This window comes from Pseudopipra pipra, chromosome 4, assembly GCF_036250125.1.
Source record: "Pseudopipra pipra isolate bDixPip1 chromosome 4, bDixPip1.hap1, whole genome shotgun sequence".
NCBI classification, from domain to species: domain Eukaryota; kingdom Metazoa; phylum Chordata; class Aves; order Passeriformes; family Pipridae; genus Pseudopipra; species Pseudopipra pipra.
This window is the reverse complement of record NC_087552.1, coordinates 24,483,137-24,501,599: the sequence shown is the minus strand read 5'-3', so window position 1 is coordinate 24,501,599 and position 18,463 is coordinate 24,483,137. Positions and strand designations below refer to the sequence as shown.

Sequence of the window (18,463 nt, the reverse complement as noted above, 5' to 3'; positions counted from 1 at the left end):
AGTAAGAAACCCTTTTTCCACCCTCACTCCATTTGGAGTGCACAGAAGCTTTCAGGCTCTCATTCAGCAACAAAACAACCAGGCAATATGCAGAGCAAACTCGTATTTATGTAGGTCATGTAAGGGCAAGAAGTAAAAGAAATGGTGCCGTATATAGCAAAATAGATTTCTGAAACAGGAACAAAAATGTGATAACTGCAACCACATTTGCAGTTGACACTACACAGAAGTAATAAAAGAAAGAGGAAGTAATTGAGAGCAGACTCACAAAATTCCCACTTACGTGGCAGGGAAATGAAGCAGATCCTGTGAAGCAAAGAGTGAAGAATCGCTTAAGAAGTTAGGAGGAGAACCACCAAGGACAGAGTAACATAAACCAAAGGACAAGATTTTGAAAGAGAAATGTGATTGTGATCTAGTATTACAGACTGTGAAGATGATGTTCTCATTCTTACACCTTGGCAAATAAGATGAGGCTAAAGAGCTTGGAGGAGGGTTTAAAAGGTACACAGTGGGGAGAGAAACTCCATGTAAAAAGGGCATCTGAGCCTTCAGATTGCTCACAATTGAAAGGGAAATAGCCATAGCTGGAAAAACAAGAATGACTAACAGGAGTTTTGTGTGTTTGGATATTCAAAACAGGAGAGACTAACATGAGGTCATGCTGGGAGGAAGAAGAGTCATGTGGGCTGAAGAGGTGAAACAGCAAGAGCACCAAGAGGTCGAAAGAAAGAGATGAAACACGACAAAACCACTAAAGCAAGTAGAGGAATTTGATGTGACCAGATGCGTGAATGTGTGTGTGTGTAAGACCAGATAAGGGGAACGCAAAAGGAAAACAAGAAGTGAGGAAGGAAAAGATGCTCTTTTATCAGTAACATCCAAAGTCAGTCTCTACTCCCAGCTCTGGCAGTGTTGCATGGCGTGACCATAGGGAAATGAGCTCAAGTGCCTGGGTTTAATGCCTACTATCCGTACGATGTTGATAACACAAATCGCTCTAAGTGCCCTGAAGCTTGTTGAAAACAGGTGCAGTATAAGCATTAAACTCTTGTATTTTTAAGTAATAAAACAAAGAAAACAGCAGAATTCAAATGAGGTATTCCTTGCTATCCTGCCTAAGCAACTATTTCAACAGAGTTAGAATCCAATGAGAAATACCCAGATGATCTCAGTCTTGAAAGCACCGGGTACCTTAAATAATTTCTGAATACTGTCACTTTAACCTTGGCTGACAGAGGTCCCAGTTACACCTGCTAATGACTAAAAGAAAGACAAAAGCTATTTTGTATGATGAACCAGGTAAAATGCCAGCTTTTCTGAAGTTTGTACATATAACACCAGTTTAAAAGCTGTCAGGAAAAATGATACATTAGAAACTATTCAGACATTTCATGTATTATTTCAGATTTGAAAGGTACTGGCTAAAATGCTGTGTAAGAGAATCTTTCATGAAACAATACACAGTAATCAGTTTAGCCATTGTGAACACTGATTTTATTTTTAACTTTCCTCAGGTAGGAGCTACAAGGACTAACTGGGAGGATACACAGCTGACTTTGATATTCTAAATACACTTATTATGAATTCATTAATTACAGAAAAAACACGTAATACTGTTTCATAAATCTCTATCATGCTGAAACATTTCTAAGTTGAAATTTCTATGTTTACATTTTTTACTGGCTATTTATCTAAATAATTTTAACGCTTAAAAATAAACATATATATCCTTTTTTTGTTAATGTAGTTTCTGAATGTCCATATATAGCACTGTCTCAAATTCAGTAAAATGGGTGGAGAAGGTCACCATGGGGCTATCAGTAAGAAGCTGTATTATTGTGATTCCAAAGAAAAGGTGGAAATGGAATGTGGAAATAGTCAGCAGTAATGTAACCCTTTCTCTGAAGAGGCATCAGCATGAGTTTACAAAGGGAGAGGGATAAGGCTGCCAGGACAGCAGTTAAGAGGCATCCTACTTTTCTCTACCTGACCTCTGGGGAAGGGAAGTCCAAAATGCAATCTCTGCCTCTTTTGCTGGGACAGCAGCAAGTCCAGGGGTGAGAAAAGTCGGCCTCTACCCTCATCAGAGGGTCTGCCCGTAGTGCCCTCCTGCAGATATGAGGCCATTCTTCTGACCTCAAGGTATGCAGGGTATTGGGTGAGTTTAATATAATTCTTTATAAAGAAAAATTTAAATAGTCTTTTATTATCTCCTGTGTTATATCATACACTATATGTATATAATACATAGAAAGATGCATGCCTAATTCTCATTTGGGACCCTGGACTCTAACACGTATAATGCTCTTTAGGTAGAAGTAACTGTTTTTGGTGTGGTATCAAAGGTCTCATAAAGGTAATAACCTTATCACAAATCTCAGACCAAAGAAATGATCTGCTATCCCTTAACTACCTGTATACATGCTACTGCTGTAACTACATGCACTATGCAAAACTGGCTGCACAAATGGTGCATGTCTTTTTTTCTACATGTATTTCATATAGAAATGCATTCATCAGTGGTGTGCTATTTCTGTCCAATAAATTGCACTATTGTCTTAAAAACTAAATACCCTGAAAGTAAGAGCTAAAAAAAATCCCAGCAGGCCAAATGCTGTTTTGACTGTATTAAAAAGTAGAGAAAAAAAATTTGACAAAACTAAAGGAGTGAAAGGGAGAGACATAAAAGGTGTCTAATCTATAAAATGAAAACATAAATGAAGTAAAACATACTGACAAGTGAGGTGAAAAACTGAAGATGTTCCAGCAGAAAAGTTCTTGTAGAAAACCTCACCATTTCTGGCTACTTCTGCTATGATGTTAGCTACTTTTGCTGTGCAGGAAGATTGTGGCGTCAACAGATTCGCGAACACCTGAAGAACTCCGCTTTTCTGGATTTTTTCACTTGTCTCCATATCTGAAAAACACATCACACAAAAATGACTTGTGCATCAACTTGCTTTGGGGAAGAAAAGAAAGAAAAGCAGAAGGGAAGTTAAGTCTTCTCAAAAGTAATGATTAAAGTCATTATTTTCCCATATAAGAAGGCAACTGTTATTTCAGTAACCATATTTATTTTATCTGATGTGCTTGTAGAACTTAATACTTTGCCATTCCCAGTCAATTGATCTTTATAAGGTGACTGCTATATAAGTAAATATGATATAAACTTATGCATACATAGGGAAAGTACTGGAGAGACTGGTAGAAAGACTAAAGGTCATGGAGTGATATGTAGCAGACTAAGGTACTATGAAAAGTCAAGGAATGATACTCTGAAAGGATGAACTATTGGAAATGTTCAAGGAATTATGGGGGAAGTCCTTACAGCTGAAGGTACAGCTTAATGCAGTGTAGGAATCAGGAGAGCTAAGATGATCCTGGTCTAGACTTCTCTTACACTCAAATATTTTCTGTGTTACTCTGCTAAGCTACAGTAGCTCCAATGTAGAATCAGTAGAAGGAAAAGGGGAAAAGAACACTGAGTTTCCTGTAGTAGAGATCAAAAATTTGTGACTAAACCTTTCCTCTCTCAGCATGCAGTAGAGAATTGTGCAGCTGCTCTGTAACAAGACCCCGCCTAATATTTTTGGCCAACAGCTCTGTAACAAACTGAAAATTAACACTGATTCAACTGCAATTAAAGACAAGATACTATAGATGCTATAACTTATTTTGCTAATGCTTTAAATAATGGCATATTTGAGAGGAATACTAGTGTGACATACAGCATGATTGGATGGCAGCTATCATTTCAGAAAGCAGCATGGCTCCTTAAGCCATTTATAACAGAAGTTGCTTCCCTTCTTCAAAAATAACTGTGAGAAGCTCCAATTGATGTCTTTCGCAAAGCAAAACAAATCCACCTGAATGGAAGTCTGCTGTTTGAAAACCCTGTCTCACAGGGCCATTTTTAAGCAGTACAACATGCACAAACCCCCTGACATCACTTTTAATTAAAGGCGTAAGTGTAAGTTAAAATTTAAAATAACGCTGCAGCTTGCCAGTACTGGTGAGAAATGTAGACCTTTTAGGGTTGAACAGACAGTCCTCTGAGCACCACTCTCTGCAGTTTCTTAGAAGCACCCTTAGTCTGGCCTAAGAGCCATCAAGACAGGCAGGGCGGGCAGCTATACTAGTATCTTTCAAGTCCGTGAGAAAAGTGAGGGATACTCCATACTCTTGAATAGCAAAGGAGGAGCCTTAAACTAATCCAACAGTTTTTTCAAGTCAACATCCTCTGTTTTCCCCCTAAACAAGTCAACGCATATTTTGTGCACCACAACCAGCTGGTCTTATAGAGCAGTAGTTTGCAACCACTCTAGCTGTGCTTCACCTGTAAACTGGGAACATGTCCCTGGGCTCACCACTCACTCTCCGCCTCCTCCCTTTCCCCACTCTCAGGGCTGCAACTGATTTTTGACTTGTGGCAGCCCCAGGACCATCCTGCTGCCTCCCAGCATGGGCGAGATCCACTCGAGCTGACTCCGAAAAGAAGCCAGGACAAGCCTGGCAGAGGTGACTCACATGGGTTTTGTGGCTCACATACAGTATGTATATGCTTCAGTGGCTGGGAGCTGGTTATGTCTAGATAACAGAAAATAGATTAAAAGAGAGAATTTCAAGTCTGGATTGCAGTTATGCCTCCTATTTCTGTATTCAATTCCAATTTGGGATGTTGGTGCTTAGCTAGAACCACTCATCTACAGTATGCCATTGATGACATTTGATTACAAACAGCTTAGGTATCAATAAAGGTTAATTCCAACATCTCATGCATAATGTAAATGCTAATTATTATTAACCTGTTTACAATTTACTTAACTGCAATTTTGGAAATACACTGAGAAAGCCTCTCAAAAGATATAATGTAAAGAAGCTTATGGCTTATTTAGAAGCTTTTATAAGTTCTAACATATAGCATATATTTAGGAGCTGTATTCTCCTGTGGATATATACAGAAGAAAGAAAAGTTTGAATTCAGAGAAAATCATATCAGGACTAAAGACTGGTCCAGACATCTTAGCTGTCTGCTAAGGAAGAGTTCCTCCTTCTCCCTTAAGTTCAAAACTCAAAGTACAGAATTCAAAATTCAAAATGTAGGTATCTGTGAACCAGTATCAGTAGGCAGGAAACATTACTGCACTTTCTCCTGTCATGCTGCTGAGATATACAGTATCCAGTCTTATTTTTATAATCTCTAGTTTGACGGACTCATTACTGTGCAAAGCATAAATTACATAAGTAGAACTAAATATATCCTGCAAGAAGAGGGAAAATAAAATTAAATGCTTCTCCAGGCAAGTTGTGTGGAGCAGATACACCCTGATTTATTTTCTTAAGATAAGCAAGTGAGCACCAACAAAAGCACAGACCTCAACAGGCCTGTCAGAAATTGGGAGATCAGCTAGGTGCGATCACATAAATGAAAACAAACCAGTGAATCTTTACTTACTCTTAAACAGTAGAGGAGGCACACCTGCATACACTCTTCCCTTCGAACCAATATCTGAATCTTTCTTGTTACCCAGATTGAGTATCAATGTCAAACTTTTGCTAGTCATATAGGAGAGAAGACTGATTAATTTGATGAGCAGTGAGTGAGTATACCTGTCACTGGGCAGGGACACTCTTACCTCTGCTCTACCCCTGGTGTGAGTTCAAGCATAATTATTTTGGGGAAAAAGCACATTACCCTGGCATCAGGCAGAAGAATTGCTACTAACTATGCAGCCCACAGTGCTCTCTGAGGTGTTTTTTTGCCAGGAACTGCCTTAGGTATAAAAAATGCCACAGGGTGCTTCAGCTTGTCTACTCCAAGTCTACCTAACCCCTAACTAAGTTCTCCCTCTGCAGAACACATACAATTTACACTTGGTGTAATATACTGAAATTAATCCAGTTTCAAAATAGAGAGGTGACAGTATGACATTAAATCTCTGAAAGTAGTTTATAGTAGAACCTCCATATAAGGCATCTTAAGGGAATGTGCCAAGAAAATTACTGTTACATCCTCAGGCACATTACTCTGTTTTGTATCTGCAGAATAAATCCTTTTTTTTCCCCCCAGGGATTCTGTGTTCATCACATGAAAGTTCTATTAAAGAAGGTGGGAAAAAAAAAAAGACTGTGCTGAAATATGCAAATTAATTTCTTAAGTCGCATGTAATTAGTAGATATTTTAGTTATAGTAAACCAATCTTTCTGGAGCTTTGAAATGCTTACACATGAAAGGGTATTTTAATTGGAACAAGATGTCTTATATATAAACATTGTTAAATTTTTATTTAAATTGTTAATTGCCTTGTTAAATATAGCATTTTTGCTTGTTACTTTTTTATGTTCTTGTAAAGGAGGAAGACTTTACAGGCAAATGATGCACAGGGCTGCCCTGCAAAGTCCAGACAAAGATCTTCAACTACTCTTCAACTGTCTGAGAAGTCAACTGTACACTCAGTTCATGTACTAAGTGTTAAAATGCATGTAGAAGAAAATACCAAGTTGGAGGTCCCGAGGTTGATTTCAGCACAGCTATAGCTATGTAAGTATTTCTTAGAAGTGCCCAAATGGGACAGTTACTTCATGGCTATTTGCAAACATGAGCTAGCAGTCCTGTGAGTGACTCCGTGCACACACGTGTGTGTGCAGTTCTCAGCTCTGTTCTGTGGGATGCACCTGAGGCATAACTGTGCTAGGAGGGGACTACAGCTGCAGACGCACTGTAAAGCAAATAACTTCCTTAATCAAACTAAGCCTTTCTACTCCTTTGGGTTTTTTCCACTTACAACTGTAGAGTGGCACTGTTAATGCAGGGGCTGTCCACTCATTAAGGTCCATGCACCTCTGTCTCCTTTTTGCTCAGCTTCATATAACACAAGTCCTGTAAAAATACGTAAAACACAAAGGGACATACACAGGGACATAAATGAAGGAAAGTGTGTGTGGTGTTATTCTTCAGAGTGGACAATGAAGGGTCATTTTCATACAGCAGTATTTTCACTGTGATTGTAAAAACCATGAGTTAGCGTTCTGCAGAACCTGAGACTGAAAGACCACACACCAATGCTTGCCAAAGGGCTGGTGCTCATACCACTGCCTGGCCCTGGCAGAAATACTGTAGGGTTTGCTGAGAGAATTATAAATTGCTAGTGGCTTTAGCATAGGCAACCCTCAATTCTTGTTTTTATTTGTTCTCTTCAGAGCTGGCGAAGGCCTGACTGGCTCCCTGTCTGTGTGTGTGTATGCATGAAAGAGGCATTATTTATTAAGAATATGCTTCTGCATGCTAGTTTCATTCCGGGCTTCCTAGTAAATTATTAGAGGCTAAATTATTTTGAAAACTCATTTCAGCTGTCATCTTTTGAATTGCTCTTTCAATGTATTGTCCACTGTAGTTACAGCAAGCAAAACCAAAATATTTCTCTAGGAGCAAGAAAGATCTAGGCAAAATCTCTGCCACATATTCTTCTTCTGTGCTTTCTATACTGGCCAAAAAGGAAATTATAGTCAACATTTCCTTTAGCAGAACTGCACCCCCTTTCAAATCTGTTAGTTTTGTGTCTGAAAGAAACACAGAAATCTAGGTAGCCTGACATTAGGGTGCTAGACCTCAGGATCCTTTTGCTACATGCGATGTCCATGCTTTCAAATGCTTTCTTTTAAAGCCTGATTTTCAGTCTGCTTGCACCAGCCCACCTGTGGAGCACCCACTGTCCCCTATCTTAAAGCAATGAAACTGTAGGACTGTAATAATATTGCTTTAGAAACAGCCCGTTTGCACACAATATAATAGTGATGTGCCACAGAAGGAAAATTGGGGGAGTAACCCTCTAAGGTTAAACCTGCAGCTTTAGATGTCTCTTTATATCACTAGATATCAAGACAAAAGGTATGTTAGATCACATAGTGTCAAAATCTTATTAATGTCATAGCTGGGTGATTAAAATGTCAATATCCTTGCTTTTTGTGGTTTTTGCAGTGCCTGAAGTCAGAATAATAAACTGTGTGGGCAGGAAGTTTTTTTAATGCCATAGATCAGAGCCAGAGAGCTGAGCACCGTGGCTGCTTAATTAAGTAGCAGAAATCAGTATAGGAAAAAAATTCAGTGAGTGCCCCAAATTAAATCCTACACTTTCTCCCCTCTCAAGTCCTCTGAAATTTCACTTCCCTCTATTCACTCTTTTCTCCTCTCTGTATCATTTTGTCTAACTTCAAGTGAAAGAAAAAGCAGAAACGGGGAACAGAAGGGAAAGGCAAGGTGCATCTGTCAGAAGCGCTATACTATGCCCTCGCTAGCAGAAGAAAGCTATAGGTTCACCATAACTATTCTCTATAAACAAGTTTAAGTTACACTGTTGTTAGTAACTCAACAGTAGTGATGGCTAGCATTGCAATAATTCCCATGTTGTGGAGCTTCACACCACAAATGAGGCTCACCACAGAATTGTAGATAAACAGCTTTGTGAGTGTCCTCTTTCTTAAACAAACCACGTTTGCCATGTACTCTTTTGAAAAACATATGTCTTTCTAGTTGCAAAGATGTTTTATAAACCTACTGAAACTACTGCAGAAAATTACCTTGGCTTTAAAATGCTCCTCCTGCAGGTACTCTCATCAGAAAGAGAAAGATGAAAACATGAATAAATGATGAGCCACATATATCATGAAAGGAACCTTCCATCTGCACTTTCAGGAGGCAGAAGGGAAGAGAATGAAGGGAACAAGGGATATCTTTCAAACTGGCACATCTTCCTAACCACCACAGTAAAAAGGTTCACAAGACCAAGAGTAAGTACTGATGTTCTCTCCATATACAGCCTCCCTCAAGCAATATCGTCTCTCTCCACAGCCTCCTACTGTATTTTTCAAAACACATAATGAAGATTTTAGTCTGACTACAAGAGCACAGAAAGTGAGTTGTAAAAAACCTCAGTAAAATTATGTGCTCTCGTGCAACAAAGAAAGTACCACTGATAAGGAGGCTTTTGCTTAGCATACCTTAGCCAAAAAGGCTGTTCCAGTCATCAAGAGTTAGTTTTACAGGAAAAAAAAAATCCTTTAATAATAAGTTATAAATAAAAATAACTGTATAAATTTAATTTCTTTTTGGCACACTCCTCCTCGCATGGGGAAATCCCCAAAAATACAATCTGCTTGCTCACTTATCCTTCAAATTAGACACCTTTGAGGCAGGGAGGGAGGATTCTCCCTTAGCTGTGCAAATGTTTCCATCATGGTGTTTGCTCTGTTCTGTCTCTGTCAGCAGCTACAGGGCAACTTCAATTCCTATTTTTAATGAAGAAACAGAGACAGTACACAGATGTTTGTAATTAAAATCTCAGTTCTAACATGGAAGGAAAGACAGATGGAGAGACAGATTCATCAACCAACTAGCTGCAGGATTCCCACTGATTAAATTCTCAAAAAGCTACATCCAAAGTAAAAAAGTGAATTTCAGGATGAGATTCCACCCCTTGAATAGCCTGTTGCAGGTACCAATGAAGTAGGTTAATAAAAATACTTGTCACCTTTACCTTCAATGAAGAAATATGCATATCAATAATTCCACAAATACTTCACAGCACAAGGCAGAATATTAAAGTTAGGCAGCTCGGAAGCTTCAAGTTTCGGAACTGGATCCAGTTTAGAACCCTGACACATAGCTTGGTGGATTTATCTAAGCTGTTGCCCTGCTCCCACTTTCTGACTCACCCTCTCCAGGATGTAACCACTTCGGTAGCAAAGTTGACAGAAGAGTTTGACATTTCTGCCTCAGCATCTTCATGTTCTATACTCGGCCTGTGTGGACATTTTCATCTGCCTCCTTTGGTACTCATACTAATTGGAATTGTTACAAGGACCCAGGGTAAAGGGTACCATCATGCTTTAGGTTTTCAAACTTTGTAACTGAAATGCTAGGCCTATAGTGTAAAATCTTTTTTCCAAACTTGATTTAGTTTAAACATCAAATCAAACTTGAAAGCTGACCATTATATATGCAGGAAATGTTTCATGGTCCTTTTAAGCAATCTCTTAAGAGTGCTCTTAAGTGAGCTGAAATGTCTGCTGTAAAATTCCATCCTCTGCTCATTGAAAGAGTAGGTCTACATTCAAAGGAATCTTTTACCTACTGATATTTTTAATAAGTTCTGCTGTCAAAGTAGCTGAAGGAAAGCCTAATCTATAAAAGATCACATTTATAAGATATAAGTGACTGGAGCAAAACTAAGAATGAAATTTCAAACCTGAAATTGTGAATTACATGATGTTTAAATATAACTTTTTTTTTAAAAAAAAAAAGTAGACAGCTTCCTTTGCCTCTGTATTGCATTTTCAAAAGGCAGGCATTTTCCTTTGCTTCTGTATTGCATTTCAAAAACGCAAACTAAAAAAAAAGATGTGTCAATTCTATTATCTGGAACTGCTATTCACTGACGTCTTCCGCAAAGAAAAAATATGTAATAGTTAATCTTTATTTGGCACATTGTGTATTTAATGAATAGCACTTGGAATTTAACACTTGGATAAACATTTAACTAAATGGCACTAACTAAATACATCACTATTAGAGGGACTTTATGTAAAATATAATCCCACTAAGTGGCGATGATTACCATTCAGTATCATTAGGGTAAGCCAGTTTACTGGGAGACAGTCCAATACAAAGCAGTCACCTTGATTTAGTATAGTTACATTGTAATAATATACTACATACAGAACTTATGATGAAACATTTCTGGATTATTTGTATACAGTGCCATGACAAGGCAACAGCTCCATAAGCTAAGATGCAAGAAGCATCCTTCTTCAGCAAAAAGAAGGAACACTTTATAACACAGTATTTGAGCCAAAACTCCCTCTTATAAAATATCCATCAGGATCCCCAACTTTTAGCTGGACATTTGACTAGAAGTCTTCTCAGGTAAGCTTAACGACCTGCAATGAGCTTGATGGACTGAGCTGGCCCAATTCAACTCGAACCCCTGGCTCTGCTACAAGAGATTATCTGCATCAGAGGCAGACTAGAAATTCTTGCTTGTATGAGTAGACTGGTCTAAGATGTGGGGTTTTGGTTTGATAGTTTCCTACCAGCAAACCCTTACTGCTGACGCAGCTATATTGCCAAAAACTACAAAAATAATAGAAGTCTGTTTTGTTGGTAATGTTCTTTCTGAGGGACATGGTGTAAGGTACCGTAGAAACTGTCACTGTACTAAGATGGTTTCCATTCTTGCTAGTGCAAAAACAGGCCTAAGCCTTCCCTAACAGCAGAATACAAAACCTTCATCAGCGTTTTATGTACTATCTTCATTTTCTCACCAAAAATCTGAGTGTAAGCAGCTGTTGTAAAAGGCAGTAGGAATCACAGAGGGATGGCATCCATCACCACTTAGGTACCCACATTTAGCTTGATTTTTTTCTTTCAAAAATGTTCTCTCTAAATCTTTTTCTCCCTTCTCCCATTTCTCTCGTTCCTCTAAAAGAAAATCTTATGCACTACTTTGATCCTTGTTACTCATCCCCTTAGTTTCATTTCTTTTTCATTTCTATTCCCTCTCCCTCCCTTGGTCTGAATTTATCCCCACACCACTGAAGTCCAAAGAAACTGGATTGAGATTTATAGAAGCTAAACAGACATCAGCTCATGTCTCCAATATGCAAAGAAAACAAGTCGTACAGGGTACCATGGGTAGCTCAGTGCTGCTATTAATATTTTTGTAGTTTCCAAGACAAACTAGGAATAATAAAGTAGTAAAATCTTTGTCATGGGCTAAAGCCACTGTCTTCCTAAAGAATACTTTAATTTCAGCAGATAACTATAAATTTTAGCAGCCAGCAATAATCCTGTTGTTGTTTTATCTTTCTGGAGGAGGATATTCTAACTTTCATCTGCATATTTCCATTTTGTGGATATACACCATAAGTGTCTGCTGCTTGTTGGAACATTCAAGCTGGGATGCTTAGGTGTCAGGACTAACATTCAGGCATGTGTCTGCTGTGTCTAAGTATACATCCATGGGTGTCCTCCTCCTTCTAAGATCACAGGTAGGTGGCGTACAATAGGGATCATTGGAGGGCAGACCCAAGGAGGATCAAAAATCCACCTGGATGAGAGACTGCTGTTAAGAACAAAGGCAGATGCTGAAGATCAAAGAGGAATAAGAAAGCAGGGAAATGCTATTTTTCAATTAATTTAGTTCTACTTGCTATCAGTAGTTTTAATACGCCACTAATTCAATTAGTAGCATTTTCTACCCACTCGCTTGTGCTAAGCTCTCTTGAGGTGCTTTTGCACTGGTTTGTGTTGCCACAGCTTATGTATTAGTAAAGTGTAGTAAAGCTATGGGGATGCTGAAAGCTCATTTTTCATTTACATGAAACAACTGTATCCAAAAGTTAATTCTATGTATGAGGGTCAAAATAGAACCTAAGATATTTTATTTTAAGCTATAATGCTATGCAAGCACTCACAATCATGAAAGCATTGTTATTTGGCCACAATATGCATGAAATTATGGTCACCTGCTTTTACTCTTATTCTGTTCAAACAGTCTCTTCAAAACAGAAAAATGTTAGTCCGGTGATGTTTAAGGGTATCTTTGTTTGAGCAAGCTGTGAAATGTGGAGTTCCACCTCCATGCTATGAAAGGGAATGGAGAAAGCTTAAAACACCTGGCCAATGGGAAAAAATGAAAGTGATTGCAGGAATGTTTGTGACTTAGAATAACTCTGCTAGGACAAAAGTTTCTACAACTTAATTTTTCTTATGTTTAGGGTGGGAAAAAGCATCTTTTACTTTCATGCTAACATGTAAAAGGATTGTGGAAACAAATGATGAAGTGACTATTGCTTAATCCTCTGTGTACTAAAGACATACAGGGTTGCACTGAAGTCAGATGGCACTCTTGTGTTAGAAGTTAAACAGATAGCTGCCTGACTCTTCAAAAAATAAATAAGAACTATAACGAGCGTCCAAAAAGGACAGATAAAAATAGGTAAAGCTCACTTTTGTCTTTTACAAATCAAAGGCATTAAAAGTAACAATAATTTTAAAATTTCAATTTTTTATTTTTTTTTTAGTTGAGCCCTGAATTAAACAATTACAAAACATTATCCCTAAATTCTCCATGATTTTTCTGCTCCACTAGAGGAATTGTTCCATCTTGCAACAATCATCACTGGCTATAGAAGATGATAGAATCTGTAATTCTGTCATCTTCTATGGCCAGTGAAGATCAGAAAAAGGAACATCAGGTATAGAAAGCACATGAGTACTAACTAAATTCAACAACATAGGGAAGCCATAGCTATAAAGAACAGAGGAAAATGAAGAATTTCCAACTCAAATATAACCTCAGTGTTAACATATGGTTGTGAGAACTGGGAATCCACCATAACATTAAAGACTAGATGTCTTTCAAAGCAAGTGCCTACAGAGGATTCAGGGCATTGGATGTAAAATTTAATCGCTGATGAAGGAATGTGAGAAATCTGCAGTCTCTGCAGAAATCCAACACTTTCTTAAGCATTCCAGATGCTAACACATCCTCCTCTGTGATGCCTTCAAATAGGAACGAACACATTTCAGAAAACCCACTGGTGACTTTCAAGAGAAAACCTGAACAAGGTGGTTAAGGTAGGAGGGCTGAGCTCATGATTCCAACACCATAAAGCTGGAACAGCAGGAAGTGATTGATGGCAAAGGCTTACTAGCAGTTGCTCATGGAGTTTGTAAGAATGACATTTTCTCTGATACAACAAAATGAGTATATTCAAAACAAAACATGGCTGCCGCATATAGCCAAAATACATTTGGGGGCAAAACAAAATATCACTAAGAAACTGTGTTCATTATGTAGAGAAGAATGACATACTAAAGTAGCCTTTGAATAATGCTGAGATTTCCAGTTTCAAACATAGATTCACAATTTTCATGGGTCATGTGATGGTTCCTTGAGTTACCAGGTATCAGCATAGCTCAACGAACAGAAAATAGGGCATCTTAGCAACCACGTCTTTAAGGTAAAGTGTATTATTTCAAAGCTTTCCAACATTTCTAAATCCCTCTCAAAACTGGGGCCCTGCCCTCTCACTTAAGATTTTTTTTGCTGGTCTGATTTTGCTTAACTATTTTTACATGTAACATGTAGACTCATACTCTTAAGTCTCCCAAAACGTATGAGTTAAAAAAATGTTTCAAATGCATGTGCCAGTCTTTGCACTTCAATTACATGTCAGACATTTTCATAGCCAAGTGCTGAAGGCTGGGATTAGTGGGCATTTTCAGCCTCTTACATTGAGTACATCAGAGCCAAAAATATAATTCTCAGCAGATTTTTCAGATTTCTCATTTATCAAAACTGGGTTATTTATGTCTGCTATAACTTCTTGTATCTGAAACACAGTATGTCTGGACTAGCAATAACTTCTTTTTTTTTTTTTTTGTTATTGCAATAATTATGTCCCAGAAAGTCTGTGGTTTAAAAGGAAATCTCTATTTCCTTTTTATTTTCTTTTTCTCAGGCAGTCCTTTCCTGCAGACCTCTATTTGGGGGTCTTAGCTTAACAGCATTTTTTTGATAGACACGGTATTTATGAAGTTACTCTTAATAGGTAAAAATTTGTATATATATTTGTTGATATAAAATTATGGCCAATATTGTTTTCTGTTGCATTTCCTTATACAAGACAACCAATTGTTCTCAATATCCGATAGTACATACCCATATTTTTCTTTGGGTGTGAGATACAAAATAAAGCATTTATATCACTTTACACTCCATATCACTGTAAACAGTCTGCTTCCAGATCAGCAAAATTCTTTCTTTACAATAACGCATCAAACCATGTCTGTATAGAAAGAATCCAAATTCTGTGGAGCAGACAATGGAGTAACTTGTGTTAATACACAGTTGTTAAAAGAAAACACATGCAGCATATGAATTTCACTTCTTGATTCAGTAGAAGCCAGTATTTCATTTAATGCACGGTTGACTGTTTTTTTGCTCCTAATATTGCTTACGGATCATGTACCCCAGCCTTCTCTTAAAAATCTGAATTAGGGAAAGTTTAGCAATCTAGAGAGGGTGAACGTTGGCAGGTGGAGAAAGACCAAGCATTCCTGTTTTTCTTTCAGAAACAAGGTGGACAGAATCTCAGCTTATGTGAATGAGGTAGATCCACAGAGGTGCAAAGAGCTGTGCCAACTCACATTACCTGGGAATCTGGACTAATGTTACTGCAGCCTTATGGCTGCAAAGTCCCCAGATATGTCAGTTAACTTCACTGGGAAGGAAGGAACTACACAAAATGAGGTATGTTCTTACTATCCTGAATAATTTCTAGTTTCTAATTTCTACTCTTCTGTTATTGTTGCCTCTTTCATCTTGAACTCCTCAGTTTTACCTAGTGCCAGAAGCTAGGCCATATATGACTGGCCTCAGCCAGAAGTGCTGGTGACAGATAAGAACTAAAATACTTGCATAAATAGGAATATACATATTTCCAAACAATGTCTCCTAAGGAAAACGTCTGCAGCTTTTTCAGACCTGGCTCTCAGATGTGAAGGGCTACACAACTATCCCCCTAGACAAATAGTAGCTAAAACAATTTGAATTTGGTTTGCCAAATATTTACCAACAGTTATCACATTCAGCTATTTGACTCATCCTTGTGTGTGTGCATACACCTTAATGTGACTGGTGTGACAAATAGCATAATATCTGGTAAAGTCAGACAGGAGCTATCATGTTCCAGGGCACCACCTGTCTAGGATTATCAAAACATCAGCTTTGAGAAAGAGCATGAAAAGCAAAAGAAAAAGCATCAGATTACATAGAAAGAAATGAAAAGTTCCAATATTCATCATAACTTTGCCATCTCTTTCTATACAGTAAACATTATAAGAAGAAAGTAATGTTTTAACATAATGAAAATTTAAAACACTGTATGCAAAGTAAATGGAACTATAATTGTCACTGCATTGTTAGAGACCAGGGAACTTTGATTTCTGCAGCAACCACAACTCTATGCTGCGTGCATACAGATACCAATTAAAAGCAGCATAATGGTCACTGAAATGTTCCTATGTATATGCAATATGCAGAATCAAAATTGTGCAAACAATTCTTTCCTTTGCTGAAAATCTGAGTGCTGTATTAATACTGGGTTTAACTGCTGATCTTGGCTGGCAGTAGATGGGAGTGGGTTGCATTACTGTATTAGTAATGTACTGAATTTTATATAAGATAGAATAATACTTTTGTCTCCAAGTCTTAATGAAGTGAATAAAACTCACTTCTGTGACTTACAATGTGAACTCCCAATGAAATCACAGTCCTATAAAATTATTTTAAAATAAACTCTATTCCTTGCGTGGCTTATTTCTCTAGTGTTACTCTAGTATGATGATTTACTGAACTATAAGCAGAATGTATACCTCATTAGTACAATCAAACACACGGAAATATACTAAAAGAGAGCAGAATAACTATTTGAGAAATCTTATTTAAATTATTTCCGCATTACAATTAACATACTTTCATATTAAAAAAATTGATTTCTAATTATTACTGTGTAATAATTTATAAACTGACATAGAGGTACAGTATCTCATATCTAGATATCATATATATGATAATAAAGACTGTAACTAAAAATCAATAAAATCCATTTTAAGATGTTAACTGTATGGATGAGAACTATGAGAAAGTATATAGAAAGCTGATTCTGTATCTATTTGTTGAACCCATCTATTACATGCAATTTACCTCATAAAGTCTTTTCAATGTACTGCTGTTCTCACAAAATTATTCCAAACTAGAAGTCTGTCTTCTATGAGGATTTTTTTCCCCCCAAATCATCAGACTATCTTGAGAAATAAAGTCTGTTGTCCAAAGAGATTCGGTAAAACTCAGGTATTGGAAGTGTCCCGAACCCTTGAAAGAGCATCGATATACTGGTTCCTAAATTAGCAGCAAGCTGTTGAAAAAAATGTCCTATCTCACCCATCTAGTTTTCAGAGTCAGTTGTTTAAGTTGTCCTCAATCTTGGGCAACTGAAAATATGTGGAGATACATATCATATGGCAGCTCACCAGGTTTATATTCATATTACTGACTTACATGCAAAGAGCCTGGTAAATGATGGAGAGATTAAATTTTCTGGAACTACCCAAAAGGAGATGTCAGAATCCTAATAATCTGTTTATCTGATCTGGCAGCTATAAGACTAAAAGAGAAAATATTTTGGAAGGAAGAGCAAAGCCCTAGACAGAGAGGGAAGAGAGTCATGTGGTTGCAGGGAAGCATCAGTAAGTTTTCCATACATTAATCAAAATTACCGTGCATCTGCCAAACTTGTTCTGTGACACATCTACGTGACCTTCAGAAGCAAAATGGTAAACTCAGTTATTTACACAAGTATGTTCTCACTTTTCATAACATCTTCTTTTAGTACTTATTGTTCAAGTATTAGACTTAAAGGTACTGGAAATACCAAAGCCAACTGGAGGTTGGATTAAAGTACTAGATATATCTTATAAATAAATCCATAAGAAAAATGATTCAGCAACTTCAAAAAATGGGTTATTCTAAACCCCAAATATTTTATTACTTCCTGGCTGACATCCCCTTACATAATAATCAGAATTAAAAACTGACTATCATTAAATGCAGAGGCCGTTATAATCCATTTTTTACTTGATATGGATGGTGCTAATATTCAGTTGTGAAAAACCTTATGAAGTATTTTACACCAATTAAGCTAAAAGGTTGTGATTTGTAGGATACTATCATGGGAAAAAACCCAAGACTTATTAATAGGATATACTTTTGAGTGTATTGATATTTCCAAAGGGCTAACTTTTTTTTAAATGAAGAATTTTTAACCATGGCTTGTATCTATCCTGAGAGGTCTTTCAACTTGAAATTGTACACGCGTTTTTCTTCTGCCACAACCTGAAGCACTAAGAAAGCTGAATTCAAGAAAGTCTTATAAACTGTCATCTTCATTTACCTTACCTTTCTGTCTACTAAGAGTGGGGACATGCATTCTACAGTTTTTGGTGAAAAACACATCTTGTTCCATTCTGATGTTATTTTTTTATCATACTACATATCAAATTTGTACTATCTTTGGATATCCAGCCTAGTTCTGCTGATTGAAACTCTTGGAAATAAGACATCTGTGATCAAAAGTATGAGGAAAATACATCACAAATAGGAAATCATACTCTTTCAATCAGAATTAGCAAGCAGCTCCCTTATCCCTCTCCTCATCAGGCTTATTTCTCCATCTCTGTTCTTTTTCTCTTAACGATCAATTAGAAAAGTAATTGCGTTACTTCATCATATTGGTAAAAGGACTGGACTACAGCTGTTCTAAATATTCAAGTATTTACCTGTCACTGTCTTCATTGTTGCCTGAATGTTACAGATATACAGGTTAAAAATACCCTCTC

The 18,463-nt window shown here is 37.3% G+C and overlaps 1 protein-coding gene across 8 annotated transcripts in view; it reads right to left on the bottom strand.

The window, feature by feature from the left end:
- RAP1GDS1 (Rap1 GTPase-GDP dissociation stimulator 1) overlaps positions 1–18,463 on the bottom strand; it is a 101,700-nt gene that overhangs the window by 47,907 nt on the left and 35,330 nt on the right. For 4 of the 8 annotated variants that reach the window (XM_064651952.1, XM_064651953.1, XM_064651957.1 and 1 more), the window contains exon 3: positions 2,798–2,920. The exons of 1 other annotated variant lie outside the window; for it this stretch is intronic. In XM_064651952.1, coding sequence (XP_064508022.1) covers positions 2,798–2,920 — 123 coding nt within the window. Of the gene's footprint in view, positions 1–2,736; positions 2,921–18,463 lie in introns of those variants that run through there. 3 more of the 8 variants (XM_064651954.1, XM_064651956.1, XM_064651959.1) reach the window with 2 other exon arrangements.